Source organism: Conger conger, chromosome 13 (assembly GCF_963514075.1).
Source record: "Conger conger chromosome 13, fConCon1.1, whole genome shotgun sequence".
NCBI classification, from domain to species: domain Eukaryota; kingdom Metazoa; phylum Chordata; class Actinopteri; order Anguilliformes; family Congridae; genus Conger; species Conger conger.
The window spans coordinates 12115638-12135298 of NC_083772.1; the positions used below are offsets into that span (position 1 = coordinate 12115638).

At 41.6% G+C, this 19661-nt stretch overlaps 1 protein-coding gene across 1 annotated transcript; it reads left to right on the forward strand.

The window, feature by feature from the left end:
- The first annotated feature begins 3872 nt into the window (after positions 1-3872).
- LOC133107335 (odorant receptor 131-2-like) lies at positions 3873-5693 on the forward strand. Its single transcript, XM_061216326.1, has 2 exons — positions 3873-3990; positions 4744-5693. The coding sequence occupies exons 1-2, from the start codon at positions 3873-3875 to the stop codon at positions 5691-5693; spliced, it is 1068 nt and encodes a 355-aa protein (XP_061072310.1).
- The last annotated feature ends 13968 nt before the right edge of the window (positions 5694-19661 follow it).

The window sequence follows — 19661 nt, forward strand, 5'->3', positions numbered from 1 at the left end:
GTCGGCCAATGAAACTTAGTGCAGCAGATGAAAGACATACCATGCTTACATCACAATCGGAAGATGTCCAGATGTGCCATCAGCTCGGAAGTGGCAGAAACCAGTGGGACCCAGGTACACCCATCTACTGTGTGGAGTCTGGTCAGAAGTGGTCTTCATGGAAGAAGTGCGGCCAAAAAGCCATACCTCCGACGTGGAAACAAGGCCAAGCGACTCAACTATGCACGAAAAAACACAGGAACTGGGGTGCAGAAAAATGGCAGCAGGTTCTCTGGACTGATGAGCCAAATGTGAAATATCTGCCTGTAGCAGAAGGCAGTTTGTTTACCGAAGGGCTGGAGAGCGGTGCGAGAATGAGTGTCTGCAGGCAACAGTGAAGCATGGTGGAGGTTCCTTGCAAGTTTGGCACTACATTTCTCCAAACGGAGTTGGGGATTTGGTCAGAATTAATGGTCTCCTCAATGCTGAGAAGTACAGGCAGATATTATCCATCATGCAATACCATTAGGGAGGCATCTGATTGGCCCCAAATGTATTATGTGGCAGGACAATGACCCAAAACATACAGTCAATGTCATTAAGAACTATCTTCAGTGTAAAGAAGTACAAGGAGTCCTGGAAGTGATGGTATGGCCCCCAAAGAGCCCTGATCTCAACATCATTGAGTCTGTCTGGGATTACATGAAGAGACAGAAGCATTTGAGGCTGCCTAAATCCACAGAAGAACTGTGGCTATTTCTCCAAAATGTTTGGAACAACCTACCTGCCGAGTTCCTTCAAAAACTGTGTGCAAGTATACCTAGAAGAACTGATGCTGTTTTGAAGGCAAAGGGTGGTCACACCAAATATTGATTTGATTTAGATTTTTCTTCTGTTCATTCACTTCTTCTGTTCATGCATTTTGTTGATAACAATTAACTTCTAACATTTCGATTTTTGAAAGCATTCTTATTTCACAGCATTTTTTCACACCTGCCTAAAACTTTGACACAGTACTGTAGGTTTTTCCCAAAACAGAGCATAACTGAAGTACTAGAAATGCATTAATGCACTTGATACCTAAGTAATGTTTGTGGTTACAGGCGTTTCAAGTATCGGGAAAATTTATGTCACTACCTATTAACTATATGGCTGTGCTAGATGGCTGATTATCTTATAACCTTATATCCCCTTGCACTTATAAAGGTCATTTTTGGTTTGTTTGCAGAAATCGTTAATAAAGCCTTTTAGCTTTGTGGCAACACAAAACAGAGGCAAGCATGACGGCAGTATTTGAAGGGCAAAAGTGCACAATCAAGACAAAAGTATCAAAACCTTTAAAATATGTGAGCTTGAGAAAAATGTTTCACACTCTACTGTTTCACAGGGGAATACAAAATCCAAAAACAATATCCAGTCTAAATTGAGTTAACCCTCATATAACGTTAAGATTTAAAGACTGCTTTCATGTTTAGGGCCAAATTGGCCCCAACAGTTTAAATAAATGCAAAATTATTGCAATTGAAAAATGTTGACATTTGTGTGTCACCTTTTCACCATCTCCTAAGTGACTAGCCTTTTACCATGAATATTCAAAATCTGTGATCAAAATCCAAATTGTAAGCCTAAAGTACAGTAAGTGAATGTCTGGCACCTGTATGGGAGAGTGCCACCAGAATCGTCCGGATAAAAAATGTAAAGTTATTTTCTTGCATGTTATACAGATTGAGAGGTTCATAAGTTAGTACAGGACTTCTGAAAACACATGTTAATTGCATATTTTACAATTTAATCCCACCAAATAAGATAATGATAAAAATCATACAGAGTCAAGATGAAAAAAGGTTAACTAGTTTTTAAGAGATGTGAAATACTGAATGGGGTCAAATTGACCCCAAACATAATTCCATCCATCCATCCATTATCTTAACCCGCTTATCCTGAACAGGGTTGCAGGGGGGCTGGAGCCTATCCCAGCATACATTGGGCGAAAGGCAGGAATACACCCTGGACAGGTCGCCAGTCCATCGCAGGGCACACACACCATTCACTCACACACTCATACACTCATACCTATCGGCAATTTAGACTCTCCAATCAGCCTAACCTGCATGTCTTTGGACTGTGGGAGGAAACCGGAGTACCCGGAGGAAACCCACGCAGACACGGGGAGAACATGCAAACAGAATGCATATAATATGTTCACACTATAAAAATAACTAGAAATGCAGCAAAAACAACAACTAAAACTATGATTTTTGGTTGCACCCAGAGCAATTTCTTCATGTAAGCACAATGACAAAGTAACTTCCACCTATCATAAGTTGATTCAAATGTTAAAATGTATTGTTTGAACTGCTGCTCACTGGGTGTTTTTGTTTTTTCGCAACATTCTCTGCAAACTCTAGAGCAGGGGTCACCAACACGGTGCCCGCGGGCACCAGGTCCCCCCAAGGACCACATGAGTTGCCCGCAGGCCTGTTCTAAAAATAGCACAACTCACTAGTGAGCTGCATCTAAAATTTAATTTTATTCTGTTGCTATTTTTTTTAAATCACACTTGCATTTATATAGATTTAAAAATGACAATATCTTAAAAATATGTTTATTATGCATGAAGTTTAGATAACTTGAGGTGACCTACTCTAGTTCAAAGGTCAGTATTGTGCGCATGACAAAACAAACTGGTAGCCCTTAGTATGACTCAGTACCCATGAAGTAGCTCTCAGTTTCAAAAAGGTTGGTGACCCCTGCTCTAGAGACTGTTCATGAAAATCCCAGGAGATCAGTTTCTGAGAAACTGAAACCACCCTGTCTGGCACCAACAATCAATCCACGGTCAAAGTCACTTCTATCACATTTCTTCAAGTCAATCAATATCACATTTCTTCCCCATTCTGACATTTGGTCGAAAAACAGATTAACCTCGTGACCATATCTTTTATGAATTTAGTTCCTGCCACATGATTGGCTGATTAAATATTTGCATTAACAAGCTGGTGTACAGGTCTATCTAATAAAGTGCTCAGTGAGTGTAAATAAATATATCCCATTCAGTGATGTCACCTTTCACCAATGCTGTTTGTTCTCTGTACAGTTCCTCATTAGGCACTGGAGCGCACTAAATAATGAATAATTTGGATAATGAAATGCAGTTAGTCAGGCACATGGCCACAAAGCACCTTATCATGACAGACTTTCACTGTCGGTAGTTGAACAACACATTACATCATTATCAAATCGCATAGCCTGTCACTTCCCTGCAATCTCAGTCTCCTCTGATCCCAGATAATCCAGAAATCTGATATTTATTTGAATAATTAATGTTTACAAACTCGCCCAAGTGATAAACAGGGTCAACATGTGGTCTTTGTATTTTGTGTAAAATATTGTGACTGACTTGAGATAGAGGCCAAGGCACTACCAGTAATGATCCTGTGTCTCAAGATCATTTTTGCAGTCAGTTCCAGCAGCACACCAGGTAAGCAGTTAAAGAGTAGGAAGAGGGATCTGCAGCACACAATAAGAACAGCAAAACCACGTCCTGCAGGAAGGGATGACCAAGGCCTACTGATGAGCCCCCACCAACCTGAATGTCTCCCTGCCTCCACTATACCAAGGTCTCCCTTGAAATTCAACAAGCAGGATTAGACAACCTGGCAGCTCTGAATCTCAAACAATGTTACCTGTCAAACCATCACACACAACCAGAGGTGTAGCACAGATTTCGGGGGCCTGTGCAAATAAAGTCTCTGTGGGACCCCTTTCACATTTAAGTCGAGGCCTTTTGAGGGCTTGTACCTTGGGAGGTCAGTTCCACTATCCCCCCCATTGTGACACCCCTGCACACAACTGTCAGATTGCCCCTGACTATGGAGCAGTGGGCTGTCGTGATGACACTGAATGATGTCACTGGTCACGAGTCTCAGCTGATAAGAAGAGTGGCAGAAGACATCTGCCATGCATCCTCTTCCAAGCAGCCAGTCACCAGAGTCACAAGACAACGGCAAGGTAAAGTAAAGATTTATCAAATAGTGAGTAAATATTTGTTTCGTATTGTGAAAAGGGACACCATATTGCATTTTCAGAACCAGTTAAGTCTACTGCAAGATTTCTAGTCAAAGGAATATTCATATAAGTCATGAAATTTATTCAAACATACAGTACATTTACAGGTTATGAGTGCACTAATATACACCCTGTGATTGCTTAGAAGAATCTGATTTAGTGAAACGGTTATTTGTCAGGCAAAATGGGTTGTTTGTATGAGTTTTAAACCTTTCAGACCACCTTTGAATAAGAGTGTATGGCATCATATATTCTAAATAGTTAGGCCAACATGAAGTTTATTTTTACTGTCAGCAGAAAATGATCACAGGTTACTGAAAGACGGCCGGCAAAAGAGAACAATAACTGCTGTATTTCCAGTTGTGTGGTTTGCCGTGATATTTTCTTCAGTTATTAGTCTTGGAGTTTATTTAAAAAAAATTTTTTTTGATTTAATCCCTACCAGTCAAGTATTAGAAAGACACTGCGAATGAGCCATACTTTGCATGCAGCTGCATATAATAATGCATGAATGAGATGTTTTGTTGCAGGACAGAGCAGAACATGGTTGATGAACCAAAACTGATCAATGTTCTGAAGGGCTTATTATTGCTTGTAATATTAACTGTCATACATTTATACTGATTTTGTCTTTACTGAAACCTGACAGTATTGCTCATTTATATCAATCTTTTTGTCAATTCTGTTTCTCCCTAGGGGACATGGAAAATGCCTCCACCATTTCCAGCAATGCACAGGAATATTTGTCTTATTCTCACATGCTAAAGTTTAGTTTTTCACTGATCCCTGTTGTCTTCTTCACCTACCTCAACTGTGTCATGCTTTTCACCCTGAAAAGAAAGGCAGCATTCCAAGGAGTGCCTCGCTACATCCTCTTTGGCCACATGCTCTTGGCTGACTCCCTTCAGTTTCTATGTAGCATGCTTTCATACTTTATCACTGTGGCCAAATTGTACTTGAGCAATGGATTATGTGGTGTTATCCTATCTCTGGCAAATATAACCACTTATATCTCCCCACTCAATCTGGCTGTAATGGCTCTGGAGAGGTACTCTGCCATCTGCTTCCCCCTCAGGCATGCTGAGATTGCCACCAGTAAGTGGACTGGTGTAGCCATTGGTGTGGTGTGGGTGCTGGGCTCTTTGAATGCTGTAATACGATTTTTCCTGTTTCTAACAATAGGGCCTCCTTTCTTTGTAGTGAAGGCTTATTGTGGACGAAGACAGTTGCTCTATCTGGAATTGTTCTCCAACATTAATAAAGTGTTCACAGTTGTTTATTTTGTTTTAGTCGGGTTCATTATCATCTACACATATATTGCCATAATGGTTGAGGCTAAATCTGCATCCTCCAATAAAAACAAGGCCACAAAGGCCCGAAACACTGTGCTGCTTCACCTAATTCAGCTGGGCCTGTGCCTGTCTTCCTTTGCAGTTAGTGCTTTAAATGAGCTGGCATCACGCCTGGAGGCCGGCACAGGGTCAAATGTCAGGTTTGTCAGGTATGTCAATTTCATGTTTTTAATCATTCTGCCCAGGTGTCTGAGTCCGCTGATATATGGGTTGAGGGATGAAATGTTCAGGCCTGTCTTTATTTATTATTTCACTTTTGGCCTGAAAAGCAAAATCAAGCCAGAGGTTAATTAGAGAAAGATGTGCACTCCTATTCATTTTCCAGGTCGCAAACTGATTCATAAGAAAGGACAACCATTAAACTCCTATTACAAACCACAATCAATAATTTCTTTGCTTACAGCCCAATGTTTCCCCAATGTTTTTCTTTAACCTCATGAAAATGTTTGTGTCACATGGTGATGGTTTTTAGTTTCCAAAGAAATGTTGATTTGGAATGAATGTGGAATGAATACTGAATAAAAAAAATAAAAAACTCAAATTGCATCCTACATAATTTGGGGTAGCTTCTTTAATAGATTACATTTCTACGGAGCCCCTAAAGGAACATTACATTTGTTTTTTATCAGGAAGTATCTCATGCTCACGGGAAAACAAACTTGTGTGCATGAGAAACTAACTTGTATGAATGAGAAAGTAACTTCAGCTATTTACACTGGGTTATTCAAAATGATTAAACAGACGCAGGCATGTACTTGTTATTTAACCAAGTGGATAAGGCATCTGCCTCGTAAAGCAGAGGTCCTCGGTTGAAATCCCGCCTGCTGACGTTTTCATTTTTCAACTCTTTAATTGCAATTGGCCCAGTTCAGTTACTACAACGGGGCATTAAATTACATAAAATAACCTGCCATGTGACTTTCAAATGTAATTATAAATTTGATTGCTTGAGATAAATGTATCGCACTCTACTGTTTCACAGGGGAATACAAAATACAAAATCAGTATCCAGTCTAAATTGAGTTAACCCTCATATAATGTGAAGATTTAATGACTGCATTTATGTTTGGGGCCAAATTGTACCCAACAGTTTAAATAAATGCAAGCTTATTGCAATTGAAAAATGTTGACATTTGTGTGTCACCTTTTTACCATCTCCTAAATGACTGCCCTTTTATCCATAAATATAAAAAATCTGTGAGATTTTAAGCTGAAAGTGAATGTAAGTGAATGTTTGGCACCTGTATGGGAGAGTGCCACCAGAATCGTCCAGATAAAAAATGAAAATAGTTATTTTCTTGCTTGATAGAGATAGAGAGTTCCATAATAAGCCCACACAGCACATTCTTAGTACAGGACTTCTGAAAACATAGCACTATGTTTATTGCATGTTTACTACCAAATCCCACCAAAGGAGATAATTAGAAAAATCATACAGAGTGAAGATGAAAAAAGGTTACCTGGTTTTGAAAAGATGTGAAGTATTGAATGGGGCCAACATAATATGTTCAAACCATAACAATAACTATAAATACAAAAAAAAACAATAACTAAAGCTGTCCTTTTGGATCGCACCCAGAGCAATTTCTAAATGTAGGCACAATGTTCCACCTATCATAAGTTGATTGAAACGTTCAAATGTATTGTCTATCTTTCACTGACAGAGTTTCATTCTCATTATCAATGCGTTTTTGTGCGCAGAACTGCTGCTCACTGGATGGTTTTGTTTTGTTGCACCATTCTCTGCAAACTCTAGAGACTGTGCATGAAAATCCCAGGAGATCAGTTTCTGAGATTACATTACATTACATTACATTATTGGCATTTGGCAGACGCTCTTATCCAGAGTGACGTACAACAAAGTGCATACCCATAACCAGGGATAAGTTCGCTGAAAGACCCTAGAGGTAAGTACAATTTCAACTGCTACCTGTACAACAAAGATATGGACAAGGGTTTTTTTGTATTTATTTTTTTTTGAACAAACAAACAAACAAACAGAGCAAAAGTCACCAAAGTTAACTATCCAAACACTGCTTACCTAGCCAACTAAAAATACCGATACACAAAGCAAGTCACAGAGACAACAATTAAGGTTCACAGGGAGGTAGGGAGGGATGGGGAGAGGTGCTGCTTGAAGAGGTGCGTCTTCAGCTTGCGCTTGAAGGTGGGGAGAGATTCTATAGTTCTGACCTCAACGGGGAGTTCGTTCCACCACCGTGGAGCCAGAACAGACAGTAGTCGTGAGCGTGAGGTGGAGGTTCTGAGAGGGGGAGGTGCCAAGCGGCCTGTGGAGGCTGAACGAAGAGGTCTGGCAGGGGTGTAGGGTCTGATGATTTTTTGCAGATAAGCTGGGGAAGACCCTTTAACTGCTTGGAAGGCTAGCACCAATGTTTTGAATTTGATGCGAGCCATGACAGGCAGCCAGTGGAGGGAAGTAAGCAGGGGGGTGACGTGTGAGTATTTGGGAAGGTTGAAGACCAGACGAGCTGCTGCATTCTGGATGAATTGGAGGGATCTGATGGCGGACGCTGGGAGGCCAGCCAAGAGGGAATTGCAGTAGTCCAGGCGGGACAGAACCATCGCTTGGACCAGGAGCTGGGTCGAGTAGGGGGTGAGAAAGGGGCGGATTCTCCGTATGTTGTATAGGAAGAACCTGCAAGACCGGGTCACCGCCGCAATGTTCTCGGAAAGGGACAGTCTGCTGTCCATCACCACGCCGAGGTTCCTTGCACTGGGTGACGGCGTGAGTGTGGTATCCCCGAGAGAAATGGAGAGATCCAGATGGGGAGAGGTATTAGCAGGGATGAATATCATTTCAGTTTTACCTGGGTTGAGCTTTGGATGGTGGTTGTCCATCCAGCTCTGGATGTCCCGCAGGCAAGCAGAGATACGGGCTGAAACCTGCGTATCAGACGGCGGGAACGAGACGAAGAGTTGGGTATCGTCCGCATAGCAGTGGTAGGATAGCCCATGTGCAGTGATCACAGGGCCAAGGGAGCGAGTGTAGAGAGAAAAAAGAAGTGGGCCAAGGACTGAGCCCTGGGGAACTCCTGTGGCGAGGGGCCGAGGTGTCGATACCGAACCAGCCCAGGCAACCTGGAAGGAGCGACCAGAGAGGTAGGACTCAATCCAGTCCAGGGCTGTGCCACAGATGCCCGTTGCTGACAGGGCAGACAGGAGGATGGAGTGATCCACAGTGTCGAAGGCAGCAGAGAGATCTAGAAGAATGAGGATAGAGGAGAGGGAGGCTGCTCGTGCGGCATGAAGTGACTCACTGACGGAGAGGAGCGCAGTCTCTGTCGAGTGGCCCGATCTGAAGCCAGACTGATGGGGGTCTAGCAGGTTGTTGTTAGAAAAGAAGGAAGAAAGTTGAGTAGAAGCGGCTCGTTCTATAGTTTTAGAAAGGAAAGGAAGAAGAGATACCGGGCGGTAGTTCTGGATGATGGAGGGATCTAGGGTAGGCTTTTTTAGCAGCGGAGTGATGCCGGAAAACAGCCGGAAGACAGGGAGGAGTTGACAAGGGAGGTGACAAATGGGAGAATGTCAGGTGTGATAGTTTGGAGAAGAGAAGAGGGGATAGGGTCAAGGGCACAGGTTGTAGGGCGGTGGCAGAGCAGGAGTTGAGAAACATCAGAGTCCGTAAGGGGGGAGAAAGTGGAAAAGGAAGGGATGGGCCTAGAGGGGGGGAAGGGCACAGTGAGGGGGGCGGTGGTTGTAAAGGATCTGCGGATGACTGTGACCTTCTCATCGAAGAAATCAGCAAAGTCATCAGCAGCGAAGGAGGACTGAGGAGGAGGAGGCGGTGCGTTGAGGAGAGAGGAGAAAATGGAGAAAAGTTTCCGGGGGTTAGAAGCAGAGTTCTGAATTTGTGTTTGATAGTATTTTGCTTTGTCGGCAGTGACATCGGAAGAGAATGCCGCCAGGAGAGACTGGTAAGTCATGAGGACGGAAGCGTCTCTGGATTTCCCCCACTTCCTCTCCGCTGCGCGGAGGCTGGCCCTGGAGGTACGGAGGGTGTCAGATATCCAAGGACTGGGAGGGGATGTGCGAGGTGGTTTTGAGACAGGGGGACAGAGAGAGTCAAAGGCGGAGGAGAGAGATGAAAGGAGGGTGGCAGATGCAGAGTCAGCGGGGAGTTTGGAGAAGGATTCGAGAGGGGGGAGTGAGGCGGTGACGGTGCTGGCAAAGGAAGAGGGTGAGAGGGAGCGGAGGTTACGGCGGGCTGAGGAAGTGTGGGTTGGAGGAGGGGGAGGAGGATGGGGAGGAAGAGGGAGGGAGAATGAGATACTCAAACCACCCTGTCTGGCACCCACAATCAATCCACGGTCAAAGTCACTTCTGTCACATTTCTTCCGCATTCTGACATTTGGTCTGAAAAACAGCTGAACATCTTGACCATGTCTTTTATGCATTTAGTTCCTGCCAGGTGATTGGCTGATTCAATATTTGCATTAACAAGCTGGTGTACAGGTCTATCTAATAAAGTGCTCAGTGCGTGAAAATAAATATATCCCATTCAGTGATGTCACCTTTCACCAATGCTGTTTGTTCTCTGTACAGTTCCTCATTGGGCACTGGATTGCACCAAATCATTAATGATTTGGATAATGGCATGCAGTGAGTCAGGCACATGGCCACAAAGCACCTTATCATGACAGACTTTTACTGTCGGTAGTTGAACAACACATTACATCATTATCAAATCGCATAGCCTGTCACTTCCCTGCAATCTCAGTCTCCTCTGATCCCAGATAATCCAGAAATCTGATATTTATTTGAATAATTAATGTATACAAACTCGCCCAAGTGATAAATAGGGTCAACATGTGGTCTTTGTATTTTGTGTAAAATATTGTGACTGACTTGAGATAGAGGCCAAGGCACTACCAGTAATAATCCTGAGTCTCAAGCTTCATAATAAAGTCAGATCATTTTGGTAGTCAGTTCCAGCAGCACACCAGGTAAGCAGTTAAGGAGTAGGAAGGGGGATCTGCAGCACACAATAAGAACAGCAAAACCACGTCCTGCAGGAAGGGATGACCAAGGCCTACTGATGAGCCCCCACCAACCTGAATGTCTCCCTGTCTCCACTATACCAAGGTCTCCCTTGAAATTCAACAAGCAGGAACCAGGGGGCTGATTAGACAACCTGGCAGCTCTGAATCTCAAACAATGTTACCTGTCAAACCATCACACACAACCAGAGGTGTAGCACAGATTTCGGGGGCCTGTGCAAATAAAGTCTCTGTGGGACCCCTTTCACATTTAAGTCGAGGCCTTTTGAGGGCTTGTACCTTGGGAGGTCAGTTCCACTATCCCCCCCACTATGATACCCGTGCACACAACTGTCAGTTTGCCCCTGACAACAGAGCAGTGGGCTGTCGTGATGACACCGAATGATGTCACTGGTCACAAGGCTCTCTGCTGATAAGAAGAGTGGCAGAAGACATCTGCCATGCATCCTCTTCCCAGCAGCCATTCACCAGAGTCACAAGACAACGGCAAGGTAAAGTAAAGATTTATCAAATAGTGAGTAAATATTTGTTTCGTATTGTGAAAAGGGACACCATATTGCACTTTCAGAACCAGTTAAGTCTACTGCAAGGTTTATAGTCAAAGGAATATTCATATAAGTCATGAAATTTATTCAAACATACAGTACATTTACAGGTTATGAGTGCACTAATATACACCCTGTGATTGCTTAGAAGAATCTGATTTAGTGAAACGGTTATTTGTCAGGCAAAATGGGTTGTTTGTATGAGTTTTAAACCTTTCAGACCACCTTTGAATAAGAGTGTATGGCATCATATATTCTAAATAGTTAGGCCAACATGAAGTTTATTTTTACTGTCAGCAGATCACAGGGTATCACAGATCAAATGATCACAGGGTACTGAAAGACGGCCGGCAAAAGAGAACAATAACTGCTGTATTTCCAGTTGTGTGGTTTGCCGTGATATTTTCTTCACTTATTAGCCTTAGAGTTAATTTTCAAAAATGTTTTTTTGATTTAATCCCTACCAGTCAAGTATTAGAAAGATACTGCGAATGAGCCATACTTTGCATGCAGCTGCATATAAAAATGCATGAATGAGATGTTTTGTTGCAGGACAGAGCAGAACATGGTTGATGAACCAAAACTGATAAATGTTGTGAAGGGCTTATTATTGCTTGTAATATTAACTGTCATACATTTATACTGATTTTGTCTTTACTGAAACCTGACAGTATTGCTCATTTATATCAATCTTTTTGTCAATTCTGTTTCTCCCTAGGGGACATGGAAAATGCCTCCACCATTTCCAGCAATGCACAGGAATATTTGTCTTATTCTCACATGCTAAAGTTTAGTTTTTCACTGATCCCTGTTGTCTTCTTCACCTACCTCAACTGTGTCATGCTTTTCACCCTGAAAAGAAAGGCAGCATTCCAAGGAGTGCCTCGCTACATCCTCTTTGGCCACATGCTCTTGGCTGACTCCCTTCAGTTTCTATGTAGCATGCTTTCATACTTTATCGCTGTGGCCAAATTGTACATGAGCAATGGATTATGTGGTGTTATCCTATCTCTGGCAAATATAACCACTTACATCTCCCCACTCAATCTGGCTGTAATGGCTCTGGAGAGGTACTCTGCCATCTGCTTCCCCCTCAGGCATGCTGAGATTGCCACCAGTAAGTGGACTGGTGTAGCCATTGGTGTGGTGTGGGTGCTGGGCTCTTTGAATGCTGTAATACGATTTTTCCTGTTTCTAACAATAGGGCCTCCTTTCTTTGTAGTGAAGGCTTATTGTGGACGAAGACAGTTGCTCTATCTGGAATTGTTCTCCAACATTAATAAAGTGTTCACTGTTGTTTATTTTGTTTTAGTCGGGTTCATTATCATCTACACATATATTGCCATAATGGTTGAGGCTAAATCTGCATCCTCCAATAAAAACAAGGCCACAAAGGCCCGAAACACTGTGCTGCTTCACCTAATTCAGCTGGGCCTGTGCCTGTCTTCCTTTGCAGTCAGTGCTTTAAATGAGCTGGCATCACGCTTGGAGGCCCGCACAGGGTCAAATGTCAGGTATGTCAATTTCATGTTTTTAATCATTCTTCCCAGGTGTCTGAGTCCGCTGATATATGGGATGAGGGATGAAATGTTCAGGCCTGTCTTTATTCATTATTTCACTTTTGGCCTGAAAAGCAAAATCAAGCCAGAGGTTAATTAGAGAAAGATGTGCACTCTTATTCATTTTCCAGGTCGCAAACTGATTCATAAGAAAGGACAACCATTAAACTCCTACTACAAACCACAATCAATAATTTCTTTGCTTACAACCCAATGTTTCCCCAATGTTTTTCTTTAACCTCATGAAAATGTCTTTGTCACATGGTGATGGTTTTTAGTTTCCAAAGAAATGTTGATTTGGAATGAATGTGGAATGCATACTGAATAAAAAAATAAAAAACTCAAATTGCATCCTACATAATTTGGGGTAGCTTCTTTAATAGATTACATTTCTACAGAGCCCGAAAAGGAACATTACATTTTTTTTTTATCAGGAAGTATCTCATGCTCATGGGAAAACTAACTTGTACGCATGAGAAAGTAACTTCAGCTATTTACGCTGGGTAATTCAAAATGATTAAATAGACACAGCCATGTACTTGTTATTTGACCTAGTGGATAAGGCATCTGCCTAGTATAGCAGAGATCCTCGGTTTAAATCCCGCCTGCTGACATTTTCATTTTTCAACTCTTAAATTGCAATTGGCCCAGTTCAGTTACTACAACGGGGCATTAAATTACATAAAATAACCTGCCATGTGACTTTCAAATGTAATTATAAATTTGATTGCCTGAGATAAATGTCTCGCACTCGACTGTTTCACGGGGGAATACAAAATACAAAATCAGTATCCAGTCTAAATTGAGTTAACCCTCATATAATGTGAAGATTTAATGACTGCATTTATGTTTGGGGCGAAATTGTACCCAACAGTTTAAATAAATGCAAGATTATTGCAATTGAAAAATGTTGACATTTGTGTGTCACCTTTTTACCATCTCCTAAATGACTGGCCTTTTATCAATAAATATGAGAAATCTGTGAGATTTTAAGCTGAAAGTGAATGTAAGTGAATGTTTGGCACCTGTATGGGAGAGTGCCACCAGAATCGTCCAGATAAAAAATGAAAATAGTTATTTTCTTGCATGATAGAGATAGAGTGTTTCATAATAAGCCCACACAGCACATTCTTAGTACAGGACTTCTGAAAACATAGCATTATGTTTATTGCATGTTTACTACTAAATCCCACCAAAGGAGATAATTAGAAAAATCATACAGAGTGAAGATGAAAAAAGGTAACCTAGTTTTGAAAAGATGTGAAGTATTGAATGGGGCCAACATAATATGTTCAAACCATAACAATAACTATAAATACATTAAAAAACAATAACTAAACTATCCTTTTGGATCGCACACAGAGCAATTTCTTAATGTTGTTTCACAATGTTCCGCCTATCATAAATTCATTAAAAAATTGAAATTTATTGTCTATCTTTCACTGACAGAGTTGCATTCTCATTATCAATGCATTTTTGCCCGCAGAACTGCTGCTCACTGGATGTTTTTGTTTTGTTGCACCATTTTCTGCAAACTCTAGAGACTGTGCATGAAAATCCCTGGAGATCAGTTTCTGAGATACTCAAACCACCCTGTCTGGCACCCACAATCAATCCACAGTCAAAGCCACTTCTGTCACATTTCTTCCGCATTCTGAAATTTGGTCTGAAAAACAGCTGAACATCTTGACCATGTCTTTTATGCATTTAGTTCCTGCCAGGTGATTGGCTGATTCAATATTTGCATTAACAAGCTTGTGTACAGGTCTATCTAATAAAGTGCTCAGTGCGTGTAAATAAATATATCCCATTCAGTGATGTCACCTTTCACCAATGCTGTTTGTTCTCTGTACAGTTCCTCATTAGGCACTGGATTGCACCAAATCATTAATGATTTGGATAATGAAATGCAGTTGTCAGGCACATGGCCACAAAGCACCTTATCATGACAGACTTTACTGTCGGTAGTTGAACAACACATGACATCATTATCAAATCGCATAGCCTGTCACTTCCCTGCAATCTCAGTCTCCTCTGATCCCAGATAATCCAGAAATATTTATTTGAATAATTAATGTTTACAAACTCGCCCAAGTGATAAATAGGGTCAACATGTGGTCTTTGTATTTTGTGTACAAAATTGTGACTGACTTGAGATAGAGGTCAAGGCACTACCAGTAATGATCCTGTGTCACAAGCTTCATAATAAAGTCAGATCATTTTGGCAGTCAGGTCCAGCAGCACACCAGGAGCAGTTAAGGAGTAGGAAGGGGGATCTGCAGCACACAATAAGAACAGCAAAACCACCTCCTGCAGGAAAGGATGACTAAGGTCTACTGATGAGCCCCCACCAACCTGAATGTCTCCGTGCCTCCACTATTCCAACGTCCCCCATGAAATTCAACAAGCAGGAACCAAGGGGCTGATTAGACATATTGGCAGCTCTGATTCTAAAACAATGCCACCTGTCAAACCATTACACTCAACCAGAGGTGTAGCACAGATTTCTGGGGTCTGTGAAAATAAAGTCTCTGAGGGACACCTTCCACTTTTTAGTCAAGGCCTTTTGAGGGCTTGTACCCTGGGAGGTCAGTTCCACTATCCCCCCCACTGTGACACCCCTGCACACAACTGTCAGTTTGCCCCTGACTACGGAGCAGTGGGTTGTCCTGATGACACTGAATGATGTCACTGGTCACAAGGCTCTCTGCTGATAAGAAGAGTGGCAGAAGACATCTGCCATGCATCCTCTTCACAGCAGCCATTCACCAGAGTCACAAGACAACGGCAAGGTAAAGTACAGATGTATCATAGAGTGAGTAACTATTTGTTTCGTATTGTGAAAAGGGACACCATATTGCACTTTCAGAACCAGTTAAGTCTACTGCAAGGTTTATAGTCAAAGGTATAGTCATATAAGTCATGAAATTTATTCAAACATACAGTACATTTACAGGTTATGAGTGCACTGGCATGCACTCTAAAAAATGATTCCAATAACAACCCTGTGATTGCTTAGAAGAACCCAATCTAGTGAAATGGTTATTTGTCCAGCAAAATGGGTTCTTTGTATGAATTTTCACCCTTCACACCTAAAGCCAAATAAACCTTTCAGAACACCTTTGTCTCAGAGTGTATGGCATCAAATATTCTCAATACAACGGCCAACATAAAGTACCTTTTTTACTGTTGGCAGAAAATGATCAAAGGGTGCTGAAAGACTGCTGGCAAAAGAGAACAATAACTGCTGTATTTCCGGTTGTGTGGTGTGCCGTGATATTTTCTTCAGTTATTAATCTTCGAGTTCATTTAAATAATTTTTTATTGATTTAGTCCCTACCAGTCAAGTATTAGAAAGAGACTGCGAATAAGCCATACTTTGCATGCAGCTGCAAATCCAAATGCATGAATAAGATGTTTTGTTGCAGGACCGAGCAGAACATGGTTGATGAACCAAAACTGATAAATGTTCTGAAGGGCTTGTTATTGCTTGGAATATTAACTGTCATACATTTACATAGTTTTTTGTCTTTACTGAAATCTGACTTTTTGTAATTTCTGTTTATCCCCAGGGGACATGGAAAATGCATCCACCATTTCCAGCAATGCACAGGAATATTTGTCTTATTCTCATATGCTAAGGTATAGTTTTTCACTGATCCCTGTTGTCTTCTTCACCTACCTCAACTGTGTCATGCTTTTCACCCTGAAAAGAAAGGCAGCATTCCAAGGAGTGCCTCGTTACATCCTCTTTGGCCACATGCTCTTGGCTGACTCCCTTCAGTTTCTATGTAGCATGCTTTCATACTTTATCGCCGTGGCAAAGGTGTACATGAGCAATGGATTATGTGGTGTTATCCTGTCCCTGGCAAATATAACCACTTACATCTCCCCACTCAATCTGGCTGTAATGGCTCTGGAGAGGTACTCTGCCATTTGCTTCCCCCTCAGGCATGCTGAGATTGCCACCAGTAAGTGGACTGGTGTAGCCATTGGTGTGGTGTGGGTGCTGGGCTCTTTGAATCCTGTGACACAATTTTTCATGTTTCTAGCAATAGGGCCTCCTTTATCTGTCGTGCAGGCATATTGTGGACGAAGAACTTTCCATCTGAAATTGTTCCCCAACATTAATAAAGTGTTCACAGCTGTTTATTTTGTTTTAGTCGGGCTCATTATTATCTACACATACATTGCCATAATGGTTGAGGCTAAATCTGCATCCTCTGACAAAAGCAAGACTGCAAAAGCCAGAAACACTGTGCTGCTTCATCTAATTCAGCTGGGCCTGTGCCTGTCTTCCTTTGCAGTCACTCCTTTAAGTGCTCTGGCGTCACGCTTGGAGACCCATGCAAGTGATAATGTTATGTATGTCAATTTCATGGTTTTTATCATTCTTCCCAGGTGTCTGAGTCCACTGATATATGGGATGAGGGATGAAATGTTCAGGCCTGTCTTTATTTATTATTTCACTTTTGGCCTGAAAAGCAAAATCAAGCCAGAGATTAATTAGAGAAAGATGTGCACTCCTATTCATTTTCCAGGTCGCAAACTGATTCATAAGAAAGGACAACCATTAAACTCCTATTACAAACCACAATCAATAATTTATTTGCTTCCAACCCAATGTTTCCCCTATGTTTTTCTTTAACCTCATGGAAATGTCTGTGTCACATGGTTATGGCTTTTAGTTTCCGAAGAAATGTTGATTTGGAATGAATGTGGAATGCATACTGAATTACTTTTTTAAAAATTTTTACTCAAAATGCATCCTACATAATTTGGGGTAGCATATTTAATAGATTACATTTCTACGGAGCCCCTAAAGGAACATTGAAAAAAGAATGAATCACGAGGTATCTCATTCTCACAAGAAAACAAACTTGTGTGCATGAGAAACTGACTTGTACCCATGAGAACGTCACCTGTGTGTCACGTTTCAGGTCTGTCTTGCCTTGGTTTATGTTTTATCATTTTGTCTTAGTCACGTATTGTCTTATCATGTATTATGTTAGTCTAGGTTCGTCATGTTGTTTAGTTTATTTCTTGTTACGATTAATTGTCTTGTCATGTCTAGTTATGTTTTCGTTACGATTATTTTACCTCGTTATGTTGAGTGGTTATCGTCTTAGTTCGTTTAGTGTTATGTTTTGATTTATGTTTATTGTTACACAAACTGGTCGTTGTTTAAACATACACTTTTACTTGTCTTTCCGCAATCCTTGCATTCCGGCTTTCTCTCTCTCCCTTTCTGTCACTCACACCCTAATTGTCTCGATTGTCTATTTACTAAAATCTACTAATGCTAGATCAGGATTGGGTAATACTAACATACTAATCATGTGTTCATGTTACCTTACGTTTCTCGTGCATGTCATTTACTAATTAACTAATGCTAGGGCTGGATAGGTTTATTACTAACGATTACTAATTACCTTGTTAAACTTGTCATCCATCGCACCTGTTTTCCATTCCCTTGCTGCTCTCAAACTAATTGTCTACACCTGTCTACACCCGCATTTATAGCCCAGTCGCAGTTCTGTTCTTTGCGAAATTGTCTGCCTCTTGTCCGTCAAAGCAACTCTTGAGCATTATATCCCATTGATTTCACGTTAAGATCCAAGCCTGTTTTCGACCACTGTTTATTGATTTCTGTTTCGTTGACCATCGCTTGTTTTTGACTACGTCCCCGCCTACTGCTTTTGTACCTTTGCCTCGCTGCTTTGTTTATGGTTTCGACTTCCGCATCGCCCTCCACTACGACCCTGCCTGCCGCCCGCCTGTACTTCTGCCCCACTGACAGCTCTCCTGCTGCAGGATCTCCCTGCACGTCTACCGACTACGAGTTTGCCTCTTCCTTCGGCACCGTGTTTTCGGACTATTTATTGTTTCATTGGCAGGATCTACATGTATGGACTTTGCTTGTTTTGACTACGCTCCTGGGATTCGTCCCAAATAAAGCCGTGACGGGACTTTATATTACTATTGTTTCTGAGTCGTGCATTTTGGGTCCAACCCCCACGCACCCGTCTCACTGTGAGCACAATCAGCTATTTACGCTGGGTGATTCAAAATGATTAAATAGACACAGCCATGTACTTGTTATTTGACCTAGTGGATAAGGCGTCTGCCTAGTAAAGCAGAGATCCTCTGTTGAAATCCCGCCTGCTGACGTTTTCATTTTTCAACTCTTAAATTGCAATTGGCCCAGTTCAGTTATTAGAATGAGGCATTAAATTACATAAAATAACCTGCCATGTGACTTTCAAAAGTAATTATATAGTTGATTGCTTGGGATAAATGTCTCGAACTCTATCGTTTCACAGGGGAATCCAAAATTCTACTCAACAGTTTAAACCAGGGGTCTCCAACCCTGGTCCTGGAGAGCTACTGGGTCTGCTGGTTTTTGTTTTCACCTTAAAATCAGCACCTGTTGAGACCCAGGTAAAAAGGTGAGGTGAGTTAATTAAATTAGAGCAGTTGATTACAGTTAATTGCAGGGTAAGAACGAAAACCAGCAGACACAGTAGCTCTCCAGGACCAGGGTTGGAGACCACTGGTTTAAATGAATGCAAGATTATTGCAATTGAAAAATGTTGACATTTGTGTGTCACCTTTTTACCATCTCCTAAATAACTAGCCTTTTATTCATAAATATTACAAATCTGTGAGATTTTAAGCTGAAAGTACAGTCAGTGAATGTTTGGCACCTGTATGGGAGCACTACCAGAATCGTCCAGATAAAAAATGAAAATAGTTATTTTCTTGCATGATATACAGAGAGTTTCATAATGAGCCCACACAACACATTCTAAGTACAGGACTTCTGAAAACATAACATTATGTTAATTGCATGTTTACTACTAAATCCCACCAAAGGAGATAATTAGAAAAATCATACAGTGTGAAGATGAAAAAAGGTTACCTGGCTTTGAAAAGATGTGAAGTATTGAATGGGGCCAACATTCACTGACAGAGTTTCAATCTCACAAGCAATGCGTTTTGGCCCACAGAACTGCTGCTCACTGGGTGTTTTTGTTATTTCGCACCATTCTCTGCAAACCGAGAGACTGTGCTTGAAAATCCCAGGAGATCAGTTTATGAGTTCTCAAACCACCCTGTCTGGCACCAATGATCAATCCA